Consider the following 16,002-nt stretch of genomic DNA (forward strand, 5'->3'; position numbering starts at 1 on the left):
TATATAACTGACAAAGGAATAGTATCTAAAGGAATAATATCCAAAAGATACTATTCAATAAGAGAAAAATGGACAGAACACATGAACAAGCATTTCATAGAACATACAAAAATTGGCAATAAACTTGACTATAAAAAATATAAAGATATCCAACTTGACTATAATCAAGAAAATGTAAATTATAACCAAAACAAGGTACATTTTATCCCCATCACATTAGCAGAATTTTAAGTCTGACATCCACATATCAGCAAAGCTAGAGAACAGCTGGAATTCTTGTATGCTGCTGACAGGAGTGAAAGTTGATATAATCACTTTGGAAAATTATTATTATTATTTGGTAAGGTTGACTATGTATATACGTATATACCTATGACCTAGCAACTCCATTTCTAGTCAGAAATGTACATAGTGCATAAGATTTCATACATTTGTGCTAGGAATCATGTACAAGAATGTTCAGAGTTGCGTTATATTTGAATATCAAACAAAATGACGAATAAGTAAAGGAATTCTGTTACATTCATACCATTAAATCCATCAATGTGGATGAATCTCAAAACAGGGAGCAAAAAAGAAAGTTAGAACACATATAATACAATTTATATAAAGTTAAAATGTATTGTTTAGAGATACACACACATGTGATTCAAAAACATTAAAACAAAAGAAAGAAAACCAAGGAATGAAAACAAAAAAAATGGTACAGTGGGTTATCCCCAGCATGGAAGTAGGGTTCCACAAAGATGCCACACCATGGGATTCACAGGCATTCTTACTGTTCCGTTTCTTAACCAGGGTACAGAAAATAGGTTTTCACTTTACATAAGTTATAAATAATTACAAACAATATGAGCTCCATATTATTTTGTATTTATAAACTATTTCAAGAATATTAAATGACAAAATTGCGGGGGTCACAGGAACAACCAGCCACCCCCAAAATGAAGTCTTTCCCATGTACACAGTAATGATATCTCTAGACACCTTACCCCAATCAACAATAACAGGATTTGATTCACTTTTTAAAGAATAAAACTTCAGGAAAGGTAAAAAAGACTTTATCCTATTCACCTTTAAAATAAACATGAAACAAAAAGAAAAACTACAATCCAGTCATGGGATTTCACCAAGAAAAAAAGTGAAGAGCATATTCTAAATCCTAGATGTTTAAAAAACTCTCCTCGTCAATGGATCCAGATTAAGATTCTACCTGAAGTTTGCTCCTTCTCTCTCTCACAGTCATTACCTTAGTAATAAAGGCCAGTCAGGTCATTGTCACTCTCTCTTCTTATGCTAGTTTCCACAGGATAAACCATGTTACTCAAGTGGAAAAAATCTTGAAGAATTTAAACTACTTAAAAACAAAATGACATGGTATGTAACTCCAGATTAAACAAATTGGAAAAGAGAGGAAGTAAGGCAAATACATTCAAAGCACTAAATTCTTTACCATCAAGGAAAGGGAAAAGGTACTCATGTAATGAATAATTAGACAAAGCTATATGTACCAACATCTCTGACTACAGAAATGTAAAATTTAATATTACCCTTCCACAAAAAATGTAGAAAAGAGAGTATAAAGTAAAAAGCCAGACATATTAATTCAACAAACAAATGTAAGAACACTAAAATTCTTTTGCAGTAAAGCATCTTTAGTTAGGTTAAAATAAAAAACATTAAAAAATTTGCTCTGATTGGGAGACATAACTAAATTACAAACAAAAAGGCTAAAATGTAAATGATTAGCAAAGATAGTTAAGTCAAATTTAAACAAAATAAACCAGATGATGACATTAATAGCAGATAAAATTTAAATTCAAAAGAAATAAAAGGTAGAAAATTAATCACAACATACATATATCACACGACGCTTCATGAAAATATTTTTTTTCCCTGTTTTTTAGGAGGGGGGAGGGAAAAAGGGGCAATTAGGCTCACGTGTGGTGATGGACTATGATTTTTGGGTGCTAAACATGATGTAATCTACAGAGAATTAGAAATATATTACGATATAGATGTGAAAGTTATACAATGTTATAATCCAATGTTACTGCAATTAAAAAAAATTTTTAATTCTAAATATTATATTTTATTTAATCTTTTAAGAATACATAAAAGCACCAAAATTTTGTGCAGTGAATAATATTTTTTAAAACTTACAGGTCAAAGCTGACAGAAACAAAAAGGGACACTGAGACAAAGAAAACTGAATGGGATATTTTAATAAATCAGTGTAAAGATGAAAAAGCAAAACAATAATGTGAACTACACAACCTACGAGTTAAAAAGAATAGATATACACAGATATAAAAGTCTGCATCATTATTATTAATGTGAATATATTCCAAAAATAGAGCCTATAAGAAGTCATTAAAATTCACATTAAGCTTAAAAAAATTATACAAGTGACATGTTGTATTTACTATGCAATAAATCCAGACCTGAATCATATACTTTAATTATCAGCAAAAAATAAATGATGTTGGGTCAAAGAAATTTGAAAAATTGTAATAATACATCAAGACTTAAGGGAAATAGGCAGCTACACTCTAGGACAAATTCACAAATTTAAATGTTTTAGCATTTAAGAAAAACAAAGGTAATAAATAACCATTTGTCTTGGGGTTTTAAGAAAGTACACCCACAACTAAGTGTAAGAAGTAAAAAATCTGAAGTAGAAATAAAGTAATGAAAGGATAGAAACATAGAATTCATAAATCTAACATGTAATTCTTTCTTATTAATAAAAGAAATCTCTAATAAATGTACTTTCAAAAGGAGATAAAATAAAACTAAAAATAAGGAGATAAAGCAAAATGTACATAACTTTTTTAATACTATCTTAAGGGACTAAGTGCTAAAATTAACAGACATCAAAAGTCTAAGCCAAAATAATATGTATAAACTAATAACTAAGAAACACTCTGAGAATCTTATCAAAACTGATTGACTCCCTGGCCCCTGCCATGAGTCCATTTCCAGTTCCCTTTATTACTGAATTTCCAAATGATCTCAAGAATAGTTACTATATTACAGAGACCATTCCAATATTAAGAAAATGATTTTTAAAAATTGGTAAAACAAGTAAAACCCTGATATAAAATCCACAGTATCACAAAACGTGGATTATAGATCCAGATCACTTATAAGTAGAGGAAAAAATAAAATTAGAAAAAATATTAGAAAACATAATTGTACAATATATTAAAAGTATATATTTCACTTTAGCAAGCAAAGTTTATCTCAAGAGTCAAAGTTTTTCAAAGAGAGAAGTTTAAAGAAAGAACGATATAATCTCCTGAGTGGACGGCAAATAGCAATCAAATTAGTCTTTTTTAAAATGAAGAAGAACATACTACATTTAATGGTATACCGCTGATGCTGGTTGTTTATCAGTATCCATTACCCCATTCTAGTTGCTTAAAAAAAACTATTCATGCAAGGTCTTTTGTTCAAATTCTGGTTAAAAATATTTTACAGTATTATATGATTATATTAGGAAAGAAGAAAGAATAAATATTACTGAGCTAAATCTTAGAATGTAGGTTAACTAACACAGAAAAACAAACCTAACGCAAGTAGAAAGAGGAGATAAATATAAGAGTAGAAATTACTAAATAGGAAACAAACACGCAACAAAGAGAATCAAAGCCAAAGGTTGGTTCTTTGAGTATCCAGTTGAAATGAAGTATCTGCTGTTTGTAAACAAAAATCAACCCCTCCACTTGCACTGAATCTCATCCCTTCTTGCATCCTTCAATTATCTCACTCTCTTGAGCTTCATCCATCCCTCTGGACCTTGCATTGCCCACACCAGCCAACTGCTGCCCAAGTTCTACACTTCTCTTCATAGTAAAAGCTCTCAAACAAGTTGTCAATGCTCACAGTTGGTACTCACTTAACTTTTGATTCATGCTTCAATCTACTCCAATTCTAATTTGTGTTCTTACTACTCCACTGAAACCCCTCCTATCATCTCCACTGGCCAAATTCACTTCTCTGTACCACTGTCACTAGGAGCATCAGGAACACTTGACCTAGCTGACCACTCCTCTTTTAGGAAATACTCTCCTCTCCTGGCTTGGTTTTCCTCCCCTATCAGTAGACAGCTCTTCTCTGTCATCTTTGATGGCTCCACATGTGACCTCAAAATGTTCTAAGTTCTTCAGGACTCTGCCCTAAGCACAATGTTCTCTATCTGCCCTTCTCCTCCTAAGCAATCTCACTGATTCTCACACTTTAAATGTCATATACAGACAAAGTGCTAACCACTTTACAAACATTATCTTATCCTCACAACAATCATGTGAAGTAAGAATTATTTTTCCTCATTTTACAGATAAGGAAACTGAGGCTCACAGAAGATGATGACAAAACTACTGCAGTGGTATTATGGGATTGGCACCTATATCTGATTCCAAATATGAGTTCTAACCCACTAAGAAAAATATATGAAGAAACGTGTATCTTGATTCTTTAAAGAATCTTGTCTATTAATAAATTTTAAAAATGAATTGTAATGATTTAATTTTGTTTACATATAACTAAAGGCTAGGAAAAAAGAAATTACCATTAACAGAGCAATGTACTTTTACTATTATCTGTTCATGTAATCCTTAAAAAATTTATACACCTTTAGTAAACACATTAATATGTTAAGTCTGTAATATCGAGAAGTATCTGAGTCTGTCTCAATTACAGCTAATGTTTTTAATTTTCCTAATAATCAACATCATATAGTATCTACATATTTACAGGAAAGTATTTATCTGCCAGAGACTAATGTTCTTTTTTCTAATCTTGAGTTGGGGTTGGCAAACTACAGCTCATGGGCCAGTCCAAACTACATCCTATTTTTGTAAGTGATGTTTTATTTGAACACATGTCCATTTGTTTACATTCTGTCTATGACTGCTTTGGCACTAAAACAGCAGAGTTGAACAGTTACAACAGAAAATGCCTAGCCTGGGAAGCCTAAAATATTTTCTGTCTGCTCCTTTACAGAAAAAGTTTACCAACCTATGATCTAGAGTAATCCATGCAGTACAAATTAAAATATATGATCATAAAAGTTTCCAACACATGCTAATTTACAAACTGTCTAGAAGTCATTTAAGTCCAAACAATATAACTTAGAATATAAGAAACACAAATTGCAAATTAATATCTACGTAGTTATGTTTTCAAATCGTCCATCTAGTATTCTGATATAGATCATTAATTTATAATTTGCACCAAAGACAATTTCTAAGAATCAAAAAACTGTTCATTCCTAGACATCTAAATAAACTAAAGGAAGGAAGGATGAACGGACAGATGGACACCACAAACGTCATTTCTATGGTTAATTTCTGTGATTTGCTTTTTTAATTCCAAGTCAGTTTATGTATCAGAATTTTTAAATCTTCCCTGCATTATAAACTACATCTTACATAAAGACTGGCCCTACAGAAAACTGCTGCCATCAGTAAGATAAGCTTAAGAAAGCAAAAAAATTTTTCTAGCACAGTTCCTTACACAGTTTGTGGCACGGAGCTGCCACAGAAACAGGGTTTTTTTTTTCACTTCTTAACACTACATACTACTCCCCCAATAAAATAATAAGTCAAGACTAATAGCACTAAAATTTGGGGCTGAAGTATAGTATCTCAGTACTTACTGGGTAAGGCAGTCAGCAGTTGAAAAATAATTCCTCAACATCCCCCAAAATGTCTCATTTAACACACTGGAAGTTTTAAGTCAATTTTTAGTCTTGAAAATTTATCAAGATCTCCATTTTACATTCCAAATTCCAAAAGATGAAATGCAGCTGAGTGCTTACTGAAACATCCCCTTTAACTTTGATTATTCTAAGCCTACACTGAGTGATAGCTGCCAAGAAAAGATGAAGTTAGCCAGTTCAGGAAAGCTGTTTTTTTTTTTTTTTTTTTTAAATGCTACATTTTTAAGCCTTGTTACATGATCTTTGCTTTATTGGCATGAGAGTAGGGAAGACCAGGAGAAAAATAAGACCCATGGTATCAAGTTTTTCCTCTTACCATAATTCTAAACCATCTTCCAGAAGATAAACATGTGGAGGCTGGGAAACATCTGTACTCAGTTGAATAACTGGGAGCAGGAAAGGGTACAGGTTCTTGCTGTCTGCTCCTAATCCCTATAGGAAGTATAAATAAAACTTAACATAAGACACTCTAAGGTCCCACCCCCACCAAAAAATCACCTACCATATAAAAAAGCCCTAAAACCAACGTATAAAAAATAAATCAATCAGATTTTTAAAGAATGGTCCTAATTAAAAGCACTACTAAAATAAAGTTAGTTCTGTTTACCATTGGAAAGCAAGTAGCAAAAAAATATTATTCAATTGCCTAACGGTAGCAAAACTATATACACCAAGGGTATACACATTGGTTCATTTTCAGAGATTCCACATATAAAAATATATTTTCCCCTCTCTGACTACTGAAGAGGTGTTAACACTGATATATTAAATTCTGTAAATGACCTCATTTAAATAATCTAAAATGAACGTAACCTAAGTATTTATCAATAAGATAATTAAATTGTGGTACATTCATATTTTATGATGCTGACTAGCCATGAAAAAGGATTAGGCGTGGAACAAAAACAATCTCAAAAACAAATACAAATTGGATTAAAAAAGTGCAGAAGTGTGTATAACAAGTCCATATGCCAAAGAATTTTTTTAAATAGCTACATATGTATATGCAGATATATGCATAAAAATGTTTCTTGGGAGCAAATAGGAGAAATTATTAATCCTAGTTAAATACAGGAAGGGGAAAAGGATCTTGGAAGGGGGTAAAGGGAGAATTTTGGGTTTTTTGCTTTTTTGTAAGCTTTTTAAAGAATATGTACGCATGTTATTTCTTCAGTGAATATTTGCTAATATTTTATTGAGCCAAGAACACAAAGATGGAGGAAGAAGAGGGGGTCATATCTAGGATTCTAGTTTGCCTAATCATTGTCTTATAGAGCTTGTCTTGGTGTATCACACTAAATCTAAGCACTTTGAAAGAAAACAAAAAAAATAAAAAGTCAATTTCGAATCCATAGTAATCTCTATAATCTGTTAGACACAGAAGGAAACCAAATAAACCATCAAATGCCTCCTGACTCAGGAAATAATTCAAATGTCAATATAGTTTGTAGCAGATTATAATGTAACAAAATATATATTTATTCCCCTTTTGATGACATACATGTACAAAATTCTGTTTTTATCACTGGGGCACAGATAACTTCAGTAGAAACAAATAAAGCTTATCCTTAAATATGTTAAGTATAAGTTTGACCCTATCTATAACTAAAAATCAGTTGAAAGACCTTATTAAAGATTTTTCCAAAGGAAGAGAATTATAAAAATGTTACACTTAATAAAGTAGTATATTGGGCCTTAAAATTCAGTTAAATTTCACTCTCCATAACTCAATCTTTAACAGAACAAAAAAGAAAGAACATTAAGAAAAACTAGTCAAGTTCATTTTGATTATCAAGTAGACTTAAAATTTCCTGGGAAAATTAGAATTACCTACTTACTTAATGCACATCCCACTGAGCACAATATGCTGGCATTAGCAAAACCAAAGTAAGCAAGTGCTAAACACACAAGACTCTCAAAGCCTAAAGAGATTCACCTTTGTAAACTAGTGGCCTGAAGAATGTGTCCAATTACAGATATGCAGCTTTTTTCAGTCCATAGTTACAACTACAAGACACTGTCTACAATACTATGAAAGCTCAAAAACAAATTTATCAGTTATTAATAAAATTATCAGAAATGGTTAAAAGGGAAAAGTCATGTTGTACTACAAATGCATAAGACATAAGGGGAAATGAGGTGAAGTGTACAAAGGAATATCTCTGTACTATCTTTGCAACTGCCTGTGAATATATAATTTTTTTTTTTAACTTAAGGGGAAAAACAGAACAACACCCTCTAAAAATTGGCATTTCTCAGGGTACTGTCTTTGGCTCTCTTCTCATGCCCCAAGCACATGCTGATAATGTCCAACTCTATTATCTCTAAACCAAATCTCTGAACTCCTGACACTCCAAATGACTATAGGACATCATCACCCAGAAGACAGCTCAAACCACTGAACCAACTCATTGTCTTCCTAAAAAACAGTTCCCCTTCCTGATTTCCTAACTCAAGGAACATGAACCACTATCTAACTAGTGACAAATTATACTGCAATCACCTCCAGGCCCCTCTTCCTCCTCACCTCACATCTGAACAATCCTTAATTCTCTCCAATATTTTTCAAACCTTTCCCCTTCATTCCAGGGCTTTAATTCAGGTAATCACCTCTCTCATAGTTAACAGAAGAGCCTCCCAACTACTTTCCCTGATCTTAGTTTTATCCCATTCCAAATCAATGTCCTACTGGTGCCCTGGTTATCTTCCTAAAATAAAAATGTTAACACCCCTTCCTGTGAAGTTCAAGAGATGTTCTTTACACCTTCCTGACCAGGCCCCCAGACCCAAGTTCCATATTCTATGTTCCAGCCATACCAAACAACTCAGTATTAGAAATCACTGTGTTAATATCTGGAGAAAGCTTGCAGATTTAACACGTGTATTTACTACTGTTCTCTCCCAAGATCCACTAGAAGGATAGAGGAGGATTTGTTTTTACAGACCTAAGCCATAAGTACAAAAATAGCATAAGAGATAAAAGCAACTCATTTTCGGAAGGTAGAAAAAAAGACACGTGGTAACTGACAGCAGACTCAGAAAACCGAAGCTCAAAGCCAGCAGTGAAAAAAAGAGAAAGAAGCAACTACACTGACACTACAGAAACGCCAAAAGACTCCAGAACTGACAGCACCAGGTCTTTGGGAAGGGGGAAGTTGACGAGGAGGTATTAAAAATAAGATGACCCCTAGAATGTGTTTAAAAAGCAGCTTGATGCCAAGATTTCATCAATGTGCACAAACTGTCAAACCAGTGGCCCTCCCCTGAACCAGCATATTTTCTGGTAAGGTAAAACCAATGGTCTCTAGACAGGGAAACATCAGGTAATCAAGAGCAGGGATACTATACAAAACAGGGAGATGTAACATGTAACAGGCAGGAGACTATAAGACATTATAGTATTTTTCCTTCTTTTGTGTACGCTTCAGATTTTTCACCAAAAACAAAAAAAGAAAAAACCCGGCAAACAAGGATCACAGATAAGATTAAAATATCTAATATGAAAAATAGAGAACAAAACAAACAAATAGAGAACAGCACCTTGAAAGAAATAGAAACCATGCAAAATGAAAGTTTGGAAAAAATATATCATTAATATCCTTGGTAGACCAAAAGAAAACATTGCATTCATGAAATAAAAATGAGATGCTGTAAAATGACTATTCAGCAAAACAAAAAAGAATTCACAGACATTATAGCAGGAAGGAAAAACTTATTAGAAAGGTTGAAAGATAAAGCTGAGGAAATTCCCCAGGAAAGTCAAGCAAAAGGACTGAGAGAAGAAAAAGCAGAAAAGAACAGTAAGAAAAGTAGAGGACTGGTTCATTCATCATCTAAGTAATAAGAAATTCAGAGACAAAAGAAAAACATGAAGGGAAGGAAATAATCAATACAATCAATACAATACAATAAAGTTATTAGAACCCAAGAACATGAGTTTCCAAGTTGAAATATCCACCAAGCGTCCAGAACAATGGGATGAAAATACACCCACATCATCATAAAATTGAAAACAGAGAAGAAGGTACAAGGTGCCAAAATGGGAAAGGAGGGATGATGCATTTAAGAATCAGGAATTAAAATGGCTCAGGGTTCCTAAGAGCAACTCTGGAAAGCTAAAAGACAACGAAATAGTCTCTCAAATTTTTAGGGAAAATCTAGAATTGTATACCCAGTCAACTACTAAGCATTGTGAAAACAAAATAAAGACATTTTCACACATACAAAATCTCAAAAAAATTTACCTCCCATGTATCTTCTGCAGATGCCACTAGCATCCTGCAAAATTCTGCATCAGAAAGAGGAGGTAAAACAAGGAAGACCAGTACAGAAAACAGGCATCCCACAGAAAGGAGAGACAAGAAGAATCCTTTTGATGACAGTGAAAGGAGATCCAGTTATAACAACTGCACACGGGCACAGAGTAAAATCAGTCCAGACTAAAGCACACAGGAATCTTCCATATTTCAAGATGACAAAGGGAACAAAATACCTGAAGCGTCTAAACAAACTAAAGACACGTTTAGACAACAGGTGAAGAGTATAGTTTCGATTACACAGAAAATTAAATGTAGTGAACAGAATTCTAAATTGACCACCTATGGTTCCTGACCCCAACGTACACACACCACTCCCTAGTTATTCAACCAAATGCTAATCTAGATATGACTGTGAAGAAATTTTACAGATATGATTAAGGTCCTAAATCAAGTGACCTTAAGATAGGAAATTATCCAGTTAGGCCTGACCTAATCACATGAGCTCTTCAAAAGAGAGTTTTCTTTGGGGGCTGGCCTGGTGGAATAGCAGTTAAGTTCACCAGCTGTACTTCAGCAGCCTGAGGTTCACCAGTTCGGATCCCAGGCACAGACCTACACACCACTTATCAACCATGTTGTGGCAGGCATCCCACATATAAAATAGAGGAAGAAGGGCAAGATGTTAGCTCAGGGCCAATCTTCCTCAGCAAAAAGAGAAGGTTTGACTGCAGATGTTAGCTCAGGGCTAATCTTCCTCAAAAAAAATTAAAATTAAAACAAGAGAGTTTTCTCTGGTTAGTTGCATAAGGGAGAGTCAGAGATTCAAAACCTCAGGGTATTTGAGATACAAGAATCTCTCCGATGCTGATACTGAAGATGGTGGGCATCACGTATTAAAGAAGGTGGCTAGACTCTAGGGACTGAGAGCTGCCCCAGCTGACAGTCAGAAAGGAAACTGGGACCTCAGTCCTACATATCAAGGAATTGAATTCTGCCAACAAGCTGAGTGACTGTGGAAAGACATTCTTCCCCAAAGCCTCCAGGGGAGACCTTAGCCTGGAACACACCTCAGTTTCAGCCTGTCAGATCCTGATCAAAGAGTACAGGCATGGGGTGCTGAACATCTGACTTACAGAATCAGGAGTTAACAAATGGATGTTATTTTAAGCCACTAAGTTTAACATAATTTGTTACACAGTAAAATTTATAAGCTAAAAAAACAAAATTATTAATACATGAGTGTAGATTAGAGGAACAGTTGCACGAAAAAGAAAATTAATCATAACATAATGATATACATGCATTTAATAGCCTTTATATAATCACACAAATAAAAACACTAAATAGCGACCTAAATTAAATTACAACATAACTATATTTGGAGGATGGGGGGATAGGAGTCACATAAAGGGGAATGAAAGAATTAAATCTTCATCTTCCATACAAGGAAGTCAAGAGATAATGTCTATAATGCTTAAATCAAGAATGAACAATATAAGTATGATACTTAGAGCTAAAGAGATAAAAAGCCTAAGAGACCAGTTGTAAGTGTTGAAAGTGGATTCGCCCACCAAATTGGAAATGGAGATACTGCTACTTTTCATAAAAAGTCTTCAAGAACTGACTCCTTAACCTATCTATATGTAGAACTGATCAATATATAAACCTAAAAAAAGAAACAAAAAGTACCACATTCTCTCATGCCTAGGGGGGCTTTACACATGCTGGCCCATTTGTTTAAAATATCCTTACCACTCTCATCCCTGAACCATCTCATTAACACCTCTTGTTTAGCACCGTTTAACAGCAACTCTATTTAGGTACTACCTCTGTCAGGAAGCCTTCCCTGACATCCCACCTCACCCTCAAGTCTGAGATAGGTAAACCACCACGGGCCCCCATAGCACCATGTTCTTATTACTAAAAGAACACATAACTGTTTAGTCTTCCCCTAGACAGCCACAATCACAAAGAGCTTGCCCTATTCATTTCTGTATCCCAGTGCCTAGTACCATGTATTGCACATTGCAGGTGTTCAAAAATGTTTACTGTACAAATAAATGCCTACTTCCACTGAGATCATCTACTGCAGATTAAAAGGTTTATTTTCAGGCATTATCACCCTCCCCAGTCAGACTACTAGCCTAGGTTCCCAGAATTTAAAAAATGAAAACAAAAACAAAAACGTACAAATACTTACACTAATATCTGCCTGTGAAATTTTAAAAGTCAAAAGATGGCAATGTTTTGCATGAAAGGAAACTTAGCAATAACCCTTAGTACAATCTTCTCAAATGGCTGAAAAACTTAATTTAAGCTACAGTCTCAATTTTAATATTAAACAATATATGCATTCTCCAAAAAGGGTAGATATTACTTGGCTGGAATCTTGCACCCTTGGCCCCCACATACACAGGGCACGTAAGCATCAGGATTAAGGGAAAAGGCCCTAGACACTCCAAATGTTCCGTGTAGGTTACTCTCTGGCTTCTTACGATTTCCTGAGGTGAAACTATCTGGAGAGACACAGAAGCTGGGTTTTTTCACACCTCCCTCATAAAACTCTCAAATTGAGTCTAAAAACGCATTTTGGCAGAGATGTGATGGAAAAGGTGTGGGGAGCACTCTGTTCTGTTCCTTAAAGAGCAATCTCAGGCCAGTCACTAACTTTCTCTTAGCCTTTGTATCCTCATCTATAAAAGGGATATAATCTTTCAGGAGAACCACAAGAACTGAAGGGTAAACAGGAGGAGTTTCTAAGTCAGACACTCATTAAAAATAAAAAGAAAGTGCTTTTTAAAAAAGTTTTATATCACTATTCATTTATCTAAAACTGCCTCAGACAGAAATTTCTAACTACAAAATTCACCCTTAAATATTTACTGAAAGAATGAGTTTATGCACCAAAAAAGTACCAGGGTGCCAGAGAAAGGTTTTTTTAAAACTAATATTAGAAAGGTGTTTTTTCTTTTAAAACTTATTAGAACATTTTAGAGCAATAATTCTTAATTTAGAGAGAGATCTCCTCATTGGAAAATCTACCAACCTTTGGGGTGAGGGCAGTAAAAGTCACTTGAGCATCACTGCACCCCGACACTCTAAGTCTTGGCATTAGGCTCTGCCCTCTCCACACTCTCCCTGCCAGACTCTAGTTCACTGTAACAGTTCAAATGAGAGCTACAGGCCCACTCTCTCTCTCAAGTTTTCAGTTCCTGTCTACCTGCTGCACATCCCAATACCTCAAGATCAAGATGTCTACAATCAAATTTACTCCTACCCTCAAAAGCAACTCACCCATTTTCCTGCCATCATAATTTACAGAAGGGAAAATTTTTATTTTAAAACAAGAAAAAGAAATGAAAATGGAGAGTAAGTTTATGCAGAAAAGCCCTGAATACGAAGGAAACTGCATGCAAGGTATGAAGGACTGCACAAATCATGAGTCTACCATCAATGGATCCACTACATCTAATGAAAGAAGATCAACTTTAAAAAAAGTAGAGAATTATTTTTCAGATGTCAAAAATGTCCAAAATAAACATACAAAAAGTGTTTTTGAAACTGTTTAGATCACACATGAAAGAGACATTAAATATAAGACTTTTCACTATCATTAACATAAACCATGTGAAAACAATGAAAAATTTTTAAGAAAAAAAATACTAAACAAACTGCGCAGAAGTAACTTACCTGAACAAGATGAATAAGTGTTGTAAGAATAGCACATCTCAACATATTGTGTTCTTCACTCTGCTTCCAAAGAAGAGGCAAATACTGTACCAAACATCCTACATATGGTCGGATCTATGACAACAGAGGTAGGAGAAGCACAAGAACTGTATTAGCAAAGAAGGCTACTTACTTCAAGAAACAATGACAGACTCAATAAGTTCCAGGCAGCAAATACAACTTACTAGATGTAATATATTAAGCATATATCCATGTAAAGATAAATCAGACATTACATAGAGACACAGAGCTTCATAGTAAATATTTTTAAACAATTTTAAACAAGTACCAAATTTATTGCATGAAATAAACTTTAGGAATATAAAACAACATATTGAGGCCAATTATTTCTTTAGAGTTCAACAGAAAATGCTGTTATATTCTGGTTCTTTTTAACAAAACAGTTTACCTAACTGAAAATTATACTGTTTTAAAGAGTGTCAGCATTTACTCATTCATTCAACAATTATCTGATGGCATCTTCCAAATCTCAGGCCCTGAGGACAAGGCACTGGAAAGAAAAGGATGCAAAGGCAGACATTCAAACCCTTATGCTGAGAGAGGATAATGTAATGATATAGTGGAAACACAGGAGAAGACAATCCTTTTCAAAAGATAAAACTGTTAAGCCCACTATGGATGAAGTTAACCAGTTTTAAAAATATACCCCGAAGCATAGCACCGCTTGACAGTGAGTTTCTTGGAAAATACAATGAATCTACACTGAAGCTGGACAGCACTCCAGCTCTAGGCTTACAGTCACAGCATTTGGAATTGCTCTGATGAGAGGATCCTTGGCAATAAAAGAGAAATACTAGACCTTCTCAACTTCAAGATTACCTATTTCAATCCCATGGAATAAAATAAAAAACTGCTCCCAGAAAGAGTGACAGTTTCTCTATTCTGCTTATACATTATACACAAAAGGGTAGCAAAGAAACTTTAGGATTTGTTCCCCCTTGGTGGTGTTGGGGGTCCGTGGGGTGTAGAAAGATAAGAAGTTAAATATTTGCCCACATATTTCAGTGAGATAAAACTGAATAAGTATTAGAAGACTCTTTACTTATTATATACTACCTTATTTTCAAATTTTGAATCATACTATTATAATAGATATTTATTAATTTTGCTAAGGGCTCTATCTCAAAGATCACTTCAATTAGCTTAATAACAGCAGATCAATTAATACGTAAAAACACAGGTTTCAAAGTACCTAACTCACTCACAGTCAACTAAAAATGGCATATAACAGCCTGTTCTACTGAAAAGAAAAATAAGTTAGTTTTGGTTTTGAACAAACAGAATATTTCCCAAAGAATGGCAGAAAGGAAGTATATGCTATGAATCATCGATGGAGTAGGTAATAAAACCAACGTACTCAGTTACATTTGAAAGTCATAAAGTACTTATATCTCAATCTTAGCTACTCTTTAGAATATATGATGTTTTAAACTAAAATTAACTCTTCAAAAACACTATTTCAAAAATCACCCACAGAGTCACTTTGGCAAAAGACCAAAAAAGGGTTGAGGATTAGAAACAGAGACATGAGAGCCAAACACATTCCCTTAGGGTAGGAGAAGGGAGGTTAAAAATTATAGTATTGGGGCAACTGAGGAAATCGGAATACAGACTTGATATTAGACAATAGTACTGCATCAACATAAGTTCCCAAGTCTAATCATGGTTATGATTAAGAAGATGGAGAAGTCTAATATTTTAGAGTGAAATGTCATGATGTTTGTAACTAAAATTCAAAGGTTAAATTTTAAAAAAATCTGTATATGCACATATATAAAAAAGAGCAACTGTAGTAAAATGTTCACAACTGATGAAACTAGATGAAGGACATATGCATGGTGATTTACTGAAACCTTTCTGAACATCTGAAATTTTTCAATAAAAAGATGTGAAAGAAAAAATATGGTCCATATACAATTCTCAAAATGATTCTAACAGGGTTTATTGGTATTTGCATATTTGGTATTTGCATCACTTATTTGCATAACATTAAAAAAAACATGGAATTAAGAATGTTTTATAGACTTCGGGCTAAATTACAACCACCCTATAATAGAAACTGAACAATCAGCATGACATAATTGAGATGAAAAAGTACACCAAACACACTCTTCTTTTGGCACCTCTACTCCAAAATAAAAAACCAAAACAGATAAACAGAATTTGGGGGAGTACTATAAGATTATGGCCTATGAGTTAGTTCATCACATATAGGGAGATATCCATTTTCATTCATAACACATTACTGAAAACATGTGAAAATCAAAT

The 16,002-nt window shown here is 33.9% G+C and overlaps 1 protein-coding gene across 2 annotated transcripts in view; it reads right to left on the reverse strand.

Annotated features, from left to right (window-relative positions):
• IPO11 (importin 11) overlaps nt 1–16,002 on the reverse strand; it is a 230,444-nt gene that overhangs the window by 134,728 nt on the left and 79,714 nt on the right. For both annotated transcript variants that reach the window (XM_008527674.2, XM_008527675.2), the window contains exons 20-21: nt 13,675–13,788; nt 6,042–6,157 (exon numbers count right to left, since the gene is read on the reverse strand). In XM_008527674.2, the coding sequence (XP_008525896.1) occupies nt 6,042–6,157; nt 13,675–13,788 (230 nt within the window). The remainder of the gene's footprint in view (nt 1–6,041; nt 6,158–13,674; nt 13,789–16,002) is intronic.

Source organism: Equus przewalskii, chromosome 20, assembly GCF_037783145.1.
Source record: "Equus przewalskii isolate Varuska chromosome 20, EquPr2, whole genome shotgun sequence".
Classification (NCBI taxonomy): Eukaryota; Metazoa; Chordata; class Mammalia; order Perissodactyla; family Equidae; genus Equus; species Equus przewalskii.